Raw genomic sequence first — 13,058 nt, forward strand, 5'->3', positions numbered from 1 at the left:
GTCTTTTGCTGTGCTATCATAATATGAGGAACAAAAAATAATTCCTGTTCAGGTTGACCCCCTTATTACCTGGAGATGAAGTACCACTTTGAAAAATATGGAAAAGTATATTTTTAATAGAGATCACTCCCCAATGTAGTGGTCATGGTATGAAGTTATATACAGTGCACATGTTATACATTTTTTTTATTCCATATACGATTCTTTGCATAGTTATTGCTGGAATACAGGACAAATTGAGTCGATACAGGAAGTGGGATATGGGGCAAAAAAAAGTTACATTCCTTAAAACAAGAATCTAGTGTCATCCTAATTAACTCTAGTGCAAAATACAGAGCATTTTATCTAAATCTCTTTAGTAAGGATATGTTGATTTAAAAAAAATTAGCATCTTTTAGGAAGCTGACAACCACTGGTGAGTATTTGAGGCTTGTTGTAGATTGTCTAAAATATTTTGTTTGATACCAGGAAGCAGAGAAGTACTAAAATGGACATGTAACCAATTGGAAAGAGCTCAACTTGGTTGAGAATTTCTAATGAAAGTCTCTTGGTTTGGGACTAAAATTTAATTTTCCCCATCAAATTTAATTTTCCCCATTACTTTTTTTAAGTAATATTTTTAAATGTTTTCTTTATTGTGAACAATACCGTTTCTCATACAGTTATGTTTACTGATGACCTACAGAACAATTTTTCTTAATGTGTTCCTTTCACTTTACAGAAAGACCCAGATTATTTGCAGCTTTGGCTGGACAGTTTTGTTTCTAGCTATGAACAGTTTCTGGATGTGGACTTCGAGAAGCTTCCTACTAGGTATGTAGAAATACAGATCTGCTCATCTTGTGTTTGATATCTGGAGAGAACCTGTCTGGGCTCCAAATCCTGTTTAAAATATATATAATAAAATTGTTTGTTCCACGCCAGTATTTCTTGACTGGCACTCCCAGTCCCGTTCTGTAAAGGTCAAATTTGGGTTGCTAATGATAAAACTAGGTAAACAGTATTTGCATCAAACTAGGAAATGGCATCAACATAAATTTGTTTTTGTTAGCAGAAATTTACTTATTACAGCTCTTTGTATGTTGTTGAAATAAGTACTCTGCAGAAAACCTGGTGTGTGAAATAATATTTTGATGGCTTAAAAGAATATATAAGGGAAAGATCTGGATAGTAGATATAATTTTGCAATTTAATCTCTGGGATTATTTTAATATTAAGCATGAGCTAAAATTCTAAATTTGTCTAATATAGTTGAAAATATGTAAAAATAAGCTGCTTCTTTACTTGTATGCTGAGACCTTGGTTCAGGCTTTTGTACGTTGTCCTGCAACAGCAGTGTTACTAGCCCGAAGCATTGAAAAATCATGAGATTTTAAAATATAACAAATGTTTGTTTCTTTTATGCCTTCTGGTTTTTGAGCCTTCAGGGCTCATGTTCTCAAACTTTTCTTCACAGCCATGAGGGCTAGAATTTTTTTTTTTTTTGAAAGTTTTAGGAACTAGGGCTTTTAAGAAAAACCAAATACTGTGATACTCGGGGTGGGAATCATGAGAGTTGGCCATAGTGCTATAGCTGATATTACACTGTCTTAGGTGCTAGTGATTAATGCAGAGAATGAAGCTCCCTGTACTATGGTTCTGGTCCCAAATCCATTACAATCAATGTTGGATCAGGTTTTATTTAAGTATTAGCAATGTCCACAATTGTTGCAAGGAAACATTGAACCCTGAAATTGGGTCCTAGCAGATTAAAAGTGTACTTTTTCTTAGCTATGTGTAATAATACTTTTCTCAGTGAATATAATATATTCATATAGAATTGATTATATCCAATTTATAACAAAAACTAAAAATGTTCTGTTTTGTACTGCATAGTCTGTCAGTTTAGCTTTGGTGTGGCAAAGATGTGTCCCCATAAGGTTGTATTTTTTGCCTAGAAAGTGTATAACTTCTAAATTGTCATTCTATAACATATAGTTTAGTATGAGAAATGTTAACAGTGGAATAACTGGACTAAATTAGAAATGTTTGGAAGTGTGCATGAACTACATAATTGTTTTTATTTTTTCAGTAGCCACATGGCAGAAGATTAAAAGGAAAAAACATAAACATATGGATAAACTGTGCAAAACAATGATAGTGTGCAGAGTGATAGTTTCAAGAGCTCAATATAAAATCTGGTATTTTGCTGTGATTAATGACAGGATTAGTGTTGTGACCTAAAAGAGTAGGATTGTATAGGATTGGACTCATTTTGTAACAGATGTAGAAAGAAAATGTCTAGGCAAAATAAGGGAGAGGGCAGGTGACTATTGTGTTTTGATGGCCAGAAATAAATATCCTACTATGAGACAGTTTATGTTCATTTTAACAATAAATCGCTGTTTCTGTCCCTGTTTGCGCTTAGATATAATCACACTTAGTGACATCCTTCTGGATTTATTTTGTCATACATTATAAAATGTTGTAACTTTAATGGTGCAAAAAGAAAAGGAGTACTTGTGGCACCTTAGAGACTAACACATTTATTTGAGCATAAACTTTCGTGAGCTACAGCTCACTTCATCGGATGCAGTGAGCTGTAGCTCACGAAAGCTTATGCTCAAATAAATGTATTAGTCTCTAAGGTGCCACAAGTACTCCTTTTCTTTTTGCGGATACAGACTAACATGGCTGCTACTCTGAAACCTGTTTGGTGCAGTATTTCAAAGAGAAGAAATACAAAAGAATCAAACAAATAGTTCAAAATAAATATGGAGATATCACTTTATAATCTGCACATTACACCATGACATTCTCTTGTACCAAAGCTAATCTCTAATGTGTGTCCTAGAGTTGCTTCCCCTTTGTACATTTTAATAAAAAGCTAATTCTCCCTTCGATCCTGGAAGTGGTTGTGTTCTGCAAGCTGAAATGAGGAATTGTTGAGGGAGGGAAAGACACTATGTGTACTTTCATCTGATAGGATCTCAAAATGCTTTACAGCTACTGCATATGCATGCAGCACTTGATAGACATTTCTGAGTGAAAGGCAGCTGGGAACGAGTGTTGCAGAACAGGGCAGGGAGAGGAAATTTTGAACAAACTAAGGCACCCTATTTTCAAGAAAAATGCCATGGGATTTATGTCCATGAAGGGAACATGGGACTTCAATTTTATCAGCCAAAAGACCAAAACACAACTGACTTAATGGAACTCTAATTTACTTGCCCCTGAGGCATGAAGGACTGAGTTGGCGCTACTGAGATTTTTATCTGGATGGGTAATATCACAAGTGGGTCTGATTATAAGAACATCTTTTTCTGCACATAAAAATATATTTCCTTTTAAATCTTGTATGCCAAGTTTGAGAACCTGAAAAATCCCATTTTGTGTAATACATATCTCAAAAAACTCTGAATTAATTTGTTTGTTCTGGAAGTGTGGATAAAACATATATGGTAAGGTATTATTATAGACCAGAGAAAGAACTATGGGTTGTAGAGTTGGTCTTCTTTTGCAGCCCCATGCCTCAGCACGATTGCTCCCTATAGTTTTTGATAGTATTTTATCTAGTTTAGATGCATCCGATGAAGTGAGCTGTAGCTCACGAAAGCTTATGCTCAAATAAATTGGTTAGTCTCTAAGGTGCCACAAGTACTCATTTTCTTTTTATCTAGTTTAGATTCAAGCAGTGGGGGTTATAACACTTCCATTGGGAAGGTGTGTTCTTCTCAGTGTAATAGATTTGTTGACATCTATGCATATTGAACATGAGAGATTGTCACTCCACTATTTTGCATTTCTCAAAGCATCTATTGTACGTTACTATATTTACAATTGAAAGGGTAAAGTCTTACCAGCTGGTTAGAGGTTATTTTCCTTGCTGAATGGGGAAGAAGTTATGTTTAATAACTAATAACTGCTAGGGCAATTTGAATGTTATCAGTTTTCCTTTTGTTTTTGGCTTACATGCTGTTAAATTTACAACAAAGAAGGTTAAAGGAAGTTGTTGAAAAACAAATCAAACATATTTTTATATACTTTATGGTTCAAACCCACATAAAAATGACTTAGGACACATGAAAGACACAAATAGCACATTTATCAGGAGTTTATGGCTAAAAAGTGAAGTCAGATTTTCTGCAGCTTTTATATTTTTAAGTGTGGGCTTCCTTTTGTAAAAATGCTAATCTATGTGTTTAAACTGCAGCATTTGTGTGAATGGAGTCAAACCAGTCTCCAATTAGTGTGGCGGATTAAAGCTGTTTACCCATGCTAATGCAAAGATTGGGAAAATAATTAATGAGAGAACTACATTAGGTCCATGGATCCATCAGATTTCTTTCACTTCCAGGTTTTGATGATTTGCTGATAGTCTGACATTAAAGACAGCAGTTCACAGTTACCAATGAATTGCACCTCTGACCTCTCCTAATCTCTTCCAGTGTAGCCTCCTTCTTGTCTCTGCCATCACATGTCTCCAAGTGATTCTCCTATTGTATATCTGCACCGCATTGTAAACCCATGTCTGTGGGATCCAGGCTTCCGGACTCAGTGTTTCCAAATCAGCGCTTGAGTGTCCACACAGCATTATAAACCTGGGTTTACAGTTGCTGGACCCAAGTCTCTCAGCCATGCTAATGCATCGTACTGCGCTATGCAGATCTTCTGATTCAGATCTGCGGTTTCAGCTGTGTCCATATTGCAAAATGACAGGGCTTGGACCTGAATTACAAGGGAAATCAAGTATCAGAAGAGGGGTAGCGGTGTTAGTCTAGATCTGTAAAAGCGGCAAAGAGTCCTGTGGCACCTTATAGACTAACAGACGCATTGGAGCATAAGCTTTCGTGGGTGAATACCCACTTCGTCAGATGCAGGTTCTGACCAACACTCGTAGCAGGGTCCTAGAACTGAGTCCAGAGTGCTCATTGACCTGAGTCAGAGAGATTTGTGTGTGGACAGAAGGGGTGCTTGGGCTCAAACCTGAGTCAGACCCCAGGCTAAGTCTGCAATATAGAGCATACTCCTACTCTCGGGCCTGGCCCTGTGTTGCAGTCCCTTGGTGTTAACTATGATTTCCTCAACAGGTCTGGCTTATGCTCAGATATACATTTCTGAAGAAGGAAATGAGATGGCTAGTGAATCAGTACACATGTTAGAATTTTATCTTGGCTTGTGGATGAACTTCTGGCCCATGTCTTTAAAAGAAAAAAGATATACAAACTTCAGTTAATACCAGATTTTCAAAAGATTTTCCAATTCCTCTTTGAAATAGTCTTGTTTACACCGCTAACTATACTGGGAAAAGCTGATACTGTGCTTTATGTACCCTCCACTGATTTGCTGCTGTGATATGCTAAAATCTTACTCCATGAGAGATAAGAAATCTTGCTTGTTTCAAATAAACGTGTATTATATTTTCAGTCAGAGCAGCTCTACAAAAATGTGCATTTTTTACTCTGCACACGATCTCTTGTTATAATTTTTTTTCCCCAGTGGCGCAGAAAATGTTGAATTGGTAATAACTTCTTGCTCCCTGAGGCTTTTTTTCCCTCTTGTCTCATCAGTCAGCCTGTCTTCAGGGGTGTATGGCAATGAGGGAGTTGCTGCTTACTTTACTTTGCAGCATTTAAACCTCTTACTGAGAAACTACAGTTGGCCTTTTTGGAAAGCTACTTGTCTAGCCTCGTGGCTGAAGTTTAATTGAAATGATCAATGGAGAAATTCGTGGCCTGTAAAGGATTTTGTGTACATTGGCTTATGCAAAATGTGGGCATATACACTAGTATCTAGAAAGAGAAGGCTGCCTTCACAGAAAGATGCATTTCTTTTGTGGAGGTTGTGTGGAAGGTAGTAATTGCTCTGTCTCTGTATGTCTACTTCAGACAGCACTTGTACAGCGTTCTAAAGGATCAGGAGAGTGTGCACAGCTGTACTGTATATGAGTACTTTGAGTTCAGCTCGATGGCACTAATATTCTTATTTTTGCCCCAAATAGTGCTATATTTTGCTTTTAAATATTGGTAGGTATCATCTGAGTAGTTGTGTGGCTCCCCGAATAAAGTTCCACTTTTGGAGTTCGACCTGATTTTGGCAGTTGATTTCTCTCGCTTACCATATCTGGTTCTAACTAAAGGCTGTTGCAGGCTGGGTCCTCTAGTTGTTGCCCAGCTCTTCATTTTCCCCATAACCATTTACCATATGTTTCCCTGAAGAATCCTCCCTAGGTCAGACAGCTGATACCACAGAGCATCTCTTCATCAGCTGAAAGAGTGAATGAACAGCTCTTGGACTGAAAACTGCACTCTCTGCAAGTGAAATAATGACAGAAGGAGTCTATAGTAAAGGTTGCTGCTCCAACCCATCTGAGCATTTCCAGAATGTTATTGAACCAGAATAATCTATATAGCAGTATTGTGTGTTCTGGCCTTGCTGCTGTTTTTGTCTATAATTTTCTTCTTCTGAGCCTCTCTGATATTTTACACAAATCTTTTGAACATAGGGCGATCAACTGGTGAGAATGCATAATGGTTCCCTAGGGTAAAGTCTGGGCATGGCAGGACTCTGATACGTTGATTGTGCCAACATAACAGTGCTGTGCTTTCTGTTTCTTTGCTTTTTAAAAATAAGTAGAGGAACAAATCTATTTCCTGGTTTGATCTCCAGAAACTAGTAATGATAAGGCAGCAATTATTAATGCACCAGCCAAGTGCCAGGAATCAGATGGATTGCTGGGGATTTCTGTCTGCCAGACCCCTTATTTTCCAGTTTTCTCACATGTAATATTACCATTAAATTTCTTATTTGTGTGTCTTGTATAATTAGGATACTGAAGAATTTCACTGTGGATATTTAGTAAATGGGCCTCAGTGGCTAGTTGTAGTTAATATTGTATGTATTTGGTTACTTTTGGTGGATACCAGTGATTGTAAAAAAAATTTAATAGGGTAGCCCATACCTTAATGTAGAAAATATATTTTGGACCACCTTCTCCTTGATTTGGGATTCTACAGACCACTTCCCCCTAGTTTTTCTTACAGCAGTTACTTACATGGAAAAGTAACATTAAGAAAACCATTTAATGTATTTTTAGCTGCCTTTCAATACAATTTAACAGCTGAGAACAAGGAGGAAGAGCTGGCACAATGTGACGAGGTGGTGTTTTTGTGGATCGCCAGCAAATGTTTGTGAACCACCAATAGCCCCAGTTTAGGAACATGTGTATTATAGTGGCTTGAAACAATGCACACAGATACACAAGAAGTACTAATAAAAAAAATTAATTTGCATATGTTAATTATTTTGTGTATTTTTTTTTTAAAGGGTGGATGATGTACCTCCTGGAATATCACTACTTCCTGATAATATTCTGCAGGTCCTGAGGCTTCAGCTGCTACAATGTGTCCAAAAAATATCAGATGGACTAGAAGAGGGGCAACAAGCCCTCTCACTTCTGCTTGTCAAATTCTTTATTATACTTTGCAGGTATTTATTTGGTTGGCTGCTGCTTTCACCAGTGTATTGTCTGGGAAATCTTGATTCACTTAAAATGATATAGATAGAGATTTTTGATACGCATACAGTGTGACCAAACATTGCCCAGTAGAGACAGAGACTCTCCATATTGCAGTCAACATACATGGTATAATGAAACAAAAAACCAACAGTAATATGGATAAAGAAGGCCACAATAAGAAAGGGATTGAATGGAGAAAATGACAGCATATTATTTGTAATTAAACTGTGTATATGAACTTGCAAATTTATGTTACATAACAGAAACAAGATTTTTTTTTTAAAGCAGATTACTAATATGTTTTTGGCCATGAAATAATTTCCAAGGGAACTGTCCAGGGAAAGTTGATTCACATTCTTAACATATTTACATTTCCCTTAAATAGTTTAGGGAAATATTTTATTTTATATTACTGGCATCTTCTGAAACTTCGATCTTATTTTTTGTGATATTGCTTAACCATATACCAAACAACCATATAAGTAGAGGTCTAAAAATGTCCATTCCTTCCAAATTTTAAATTGTTCATTAACATAATTTAGAATACAACAGTTTTATCTCTAACAATGTCTGTTGAGACAGAGCTGCTCTGATTTACACTCTGTGACTGTTCCCTGAGGAATATCTACAAAATGAGCAAAGCTCTCTCACTGGCCATGTCCACTCCTCAGTCACCTCCAATATGTCCCCAGGATGGGGTCTAGAAAGGACGCAGCCCTACTCTGGCCAGAGAAATCTCCTTTTCCTGGGGGCATTCCTCAGGAGCCATTTCCGACCCTGTGGTCCTTTCACCCTGCCAGAACAATGAAAAAGCACTGTATGGCAAGAGACAGTTGTGCCCAAATTGTGTTAAAATTCTAAGGATAAGTTAAGGAAACAGTAGTAGCTGTAGCTTCAGATTTCTGTGCTTTGTCAATTTTAGTTAGTCATTGGAAAAAATATCCTTGTTTGTCGCTGAGTTCTTTATTTTAGTTCACATGCCTCAAGGGTTGAGAAATATATTGGTAACACCTACAATATGCAAGCAGGAGTGGTTTTCTTTTGCCTTTTATGATTTGTTTAGTTTTCTAAGAATATACACTCAGATGCTTATCTTTTTTGTAATTAAAACTGGTAATAGGCCTGTGGAAAACTCACTCGGAGTTTAGAAACCATTTGTGGCTAAGTCACCAGTTTTCTTCGTGATGTCAGAGGAATAATTGTTGTCTTCGGTATCAGATTCCATTTCTGAGTTCTTTGTTTATTTAGAATGCTCTGTGAATCAATTTAACTTCTGAAATCTGAGATTCCAGATAATACAGACATGGCTGGAGCTCTGACTGTCCTCTAATTTTCTTCTAGATGGAAGACAAATATGTATAGTATATTAATGTGTGATGAATAAACATTACAGTATATTATTTTTCTCAATATTTTAAAAATATTGACACTTGTGTATTTTATATTGATGCTTAAAAAAAAAAGCTTCAGAGGCCTGTTCAAATAATATTACAATATACAAACAACTGTGGCTCATGTTGCTCCTACAGAAATCTGGCTAATGTGGAAGAGATTGGGACTTGCTCCTACATTAACCATATCATCACCATGACTACACTCTACATTCAGCAGGTACGTGGAATTACAACTCTCATATACATTGCTGCTAGAAATACAGAAAGAGGATTGAGGGCTCAAGTTTGGGAGCTAGGGGGTCTGGATTTTCTTCCTAACTCTGCCACAAACTTCTTGTGTGACTTTAGGCAGGTCACACATTCTTTCTGTACCTCAGTTTTCCATCTTTAAAATCAGAACAATAATACCTACCCACCTTATTGCAATGATTTGAGGCTTTTTATTTATATATACAAAAGGGCTTTACAATCTTTAGTTGAGAGTAGTCTAGAAGAGCCAAGTATTCAGAATTTATTCTAAGTTGGATGAGTGTAGAATTTAATAAAAAGGCTGAAGAGAAGGCTCAATCATTGCATGTTTATATGTAGCGATCCCTGTTCTTGATCAATAATGCATTTTTTTCACGGCTTATTTACAAGCATCTGAAAAGTCTTAAAAGAACAGTTTTAAAATGTGTTCTAAGCAATTGAAGTTAAAAGAATTATTTTAGAAGAATTGGTTTCTTTAGTTAGGAGGTGATTTCAATACTTCAGTTTATGTTGAAATGTCAGCCCTACTTAGGAAGTATTTGGGTAGGGAATATTTAAAATTGTGGAGGTCTGTTCCCCACAGTGTACATGTGAAATTGTCATTAGCGTCAGTGAATGTTATGCACGTATATCATGGAGATAGTAGAACCTTTTGAGTTGATGATTATTTTTAGTGCACTGTATATTGCATATCTCAATAAAGCAGAAGGAATTGAAGCTCGGACTGGGATTTTCAAAGGAGCCTAAGTGAGACAGGTTCAAATATGCCATTGAAAGTCAGTGAGAATCGGATGCCCAACACCCTTAAGGTCTCTGGAGAATCCCAGCCTTAACTCCATCGGTGGACTTCTTTGTTCACAAAATTTGCGTTCCTAGAAGCATTCTGATCATAATTGTTTCTTTTCTCTCAGTTAAAAAGTAAAACAAAAGAGAAAGAAGTGGCAGATCAGTCGCCTGTAGAAGAGTTTGTAAGACATGCATTGGCTTTTTGTGAAAGTCTCTATGATCCATATCGAAATTGGAGGCAGCAAATTGCAGGGTATGTAGTTACCTCATATGGTAAATTCTAATACTGTGAGGATGGTTTCTTTAAAATATTACTATAGTTCTATTTAATGGTTTCAACACAACCATGGTCACCCCCCACCAAGCTGAAATGAGACATAATTACACTGATACACTTGTGCTCTTGCATTTTAGCAGTTACTGGTATTGGTAGCACTGAGGACTAGATATGATATCAATAAGCTTCCCCAAAGATATGTTCTGTATTGAAAACATGAATGAAGGAATCAAGAAAGTATCTCTTTGCACAAAAATCAATACTATGAAACAGATTGATAATTATTAGGGTTCTGTACTACACTGCCACTAGGAGTATTGGAGTACTAATCTATCCAATTCCATCAAAAAAAAACCCAGTTTTGTTATTTGAAAGTTCTGGAGAGAATAGATAGCCAGGGTCCCAGCTGAAGACTTCCTGAGGTACATGTTTAGAAGCAGATTAGCAATGTATGCTTTATGCTGGGTCCTAATCACCTGAAATAGTGTATGATTTTGCTAGAGATGCTACCTGTTCCTTTATTTTAGTACTAAAAATAGAGATTGAGAGGAAATAATTAATCTGTTACAAATCTTTACATATTCCTGCTTGCTTTTAAAACATTTATTAAACATTTCAAGTATACAAATTATTGTTTACAAAACAGATGTTGTTTTGTTAGCATTATTGTGGTATTCATTACCACAGTATCAAAACAAAATTTAAAAAGGCTCTGCATTTAGTTGGAAGCTGTTGCACTATGACCTCCATAGCTGAATCAAATATGTGCCCAATTTTCATCTGAAAATTTACTAGTAATAATTTCTTATAGTGGCTTTCCTGGTTTCCCAGAAAATGGTGCCTTATGAATCCATCAGTTTTTCCAAGGGATAACAAAATTTCCCTAATACAGCTGCCCAAAATATGGGGAAAGGAAGGAGATAAGTGGAGGAAAACAATAGAGAGCTCCTTATCAAATAAGATCCAGTCAACGGAGACCTCAGGCCCTGAGAGGAGTTCTAGTGAGGCTCTGAGTACTTCAAGAACCATGAAGCATGTTAAGACTCCAATTAAGTCCCATACCTCAGCAGAAAAGGGCTTAGTATGAAAGAATACTAGTACTAAGAGACGAGCTTCACTGGAATCAATCAACTGTGGAAAATTTACCTTTCAATGGCCAGAAGCTTTTTGCAGATTCTGTGGATGACTCATTTCATAACCTACTCTAGGGCAACACTTAGGTCGTTACGGATATACATGCCTGCAAAAGGAAGTTTAGCATGTCTCAATCAGCACAAAGATCCTGCCCTGCTCTATTTTCCACCTTCCATAGGCCACTGGAATCACTGGCTTAAGAGGCTGAGGTTTTCAAAGAAAAAGCCTGCAACTACCTTGACTGCTTTATCTCAGCCTTTACCATCATGCAAACGCCAGTTTTGCTGGTTTGGTCATGAGACCAGACCACCCAATTACTAGGTTTTATCAGCTGCACGACACAACCCCCTTTTCTCAATTTGGTCACTGCCTCTCTATTTCATCAAAGATGGGAAGGTATAACACTGGACAAATGAGTATTGGAGGCCATTACTTCAGGTTATACTATCCAATTTACCTCCACCCTGCCGTTTCAACCCCTTTCCCCATCCCTTTTCAGGGACCTCTCAGAGCAGTTGCTGACCCAGGAGATCTCATCGCTCCAGAGTCTAGGAGCCATAGAGCCAGTTCCACTTCAATACAGAGGAAAAGGGTTCTATTCAAGATATTTTCTGATAAGTAAGAAAAATGAGGGTTGGAGGCCAATAGTACGTCTCAGGCAATTGAATAAGCATGTCGGACATTTGAAATTCAGAATGGTTTTCCCTAGCAGTTATAATTCCCTTCCTGCAATTTGGCAACTGGTTTGTGACCCTCAACCTCAAAAATGTCTATTTCCACATAGTACTTCATCCTTATCACAAAAGATTTCTTCATTTCACTTTCAATTGCAATCATTACCCATACTGGGTACTACACTTTGGCCTTTCATCTGCCCCCATTGTATTCTCAAAAATCATTGTAGTCATAGCTACATACCTCTGTCATCTAGGAATAACTGTCTTCTCTACCTCAATGACTGGCTTCTCAAGAGTCGGTCATATCATGAGGTATGGTCAAGCAGTTCAAACAGGTTCAGGAAGGAAGGAAGATAAATCTCAAGAAATCGATCTTGACCTTCTACCCAACAAAATGTCTTTATAGGAGTGCTTCTGGATTCGATAATCGGCAAAGTTTATCTCCCACTCAACAGATTCCTTGCTTCAAAGAGCTCAGCCCTCAAGTTCCAGCAAGGACATGTCTGTAGCTGTAGGACACATGGCAGCTTGTGTTTTTGTGACACAAAATGCCAGGTTGCATCTTTGACATCTCCAGGGGTGGCTCAGTACTGTTTTTGTACCCAACAAACATATATATCTGTATCCAGTCAGGTTCTACAGTTACTCACCTAGTGGATGAATCCATCCAAAATTTATGCAGGAATCCTGTTCAGCTGGAATCCCCCTACATTCTTATTAACATTGGATGCTTACCTTTTTGGGATGGGGAGCCCATTTGGGTCCATACAGAGCCCAAGGCAAATGGTCACAACAGGAACAGCTCTACATCAACCTGTTGGAATTAAGGGTTGTCAGAAATGCTTGCCGCCACTTTCTTCCCTTACTCAAAATCAAGTCCAAAAAGATCATGCCAGACAACATAGCATGTGTGTAGTATATCAATCATCAGGGCAGAACACGTTCCCCCTCACTCTATACCAAAGCGATAAAGCTTTGGAACTGGAGCATAGCCAAGCGGAGAGTCATCTTGGCTTCTTACCTCCCATGGATACTGTTAGAAA

At 37.4% G+C, this 13,058-nt stretch overlaps 1 protein-coding gene across 6 annotated transcripts in view; it reads left to right on the forward strand.

Annotated features, from left to right (window-relative positions):
- Positions 1 to 13,058, forward strand: part of NBEAL1 (neurobeachin like 1) — a 126,838-nt gene that overhangs the window by 17,347 nt on the left and 96,433 nt on the right. For all 6 annotated transcript variants that reach the window (XM_073306480.2, XM_073306474.2, XM_073306478.2 and 3 more), the window contains exons 3-6: positions 722 to 813; positions 7,306 to 7,467; positions 9,028 to 9,109; positions 10,053 to 10,180. In XM_073306480.2, the coding sequence (XP_073162581.1) occupies positions 722 to 813; positions 7,306 to 7,467; positions 9,028 to 9,109; positions 10,053 to 10,180 (464 nt within the window). The remainder of the gene's footprint in view (positions 1 to 721; positions 814 to 7,305; positions 7,468 to 9,027; positions 9,110 to 10,052; positions 10,181 to 13,058) is intronic.

Source organism: Lepidochelys kempii, chromosome 11 (genome assembly GCF_965140285.1).
Source record: "Lepidochelys kempii isolate rLepKem1 chromosome 11, rLepKem1.hap1, whole genome shotgun sequence".
Lineage (NCBI taxonomy): Eukaryota > Metazoa > Chordata > Testudines > Cheloniidae > Lepidochelys > Lepidochelys kempii.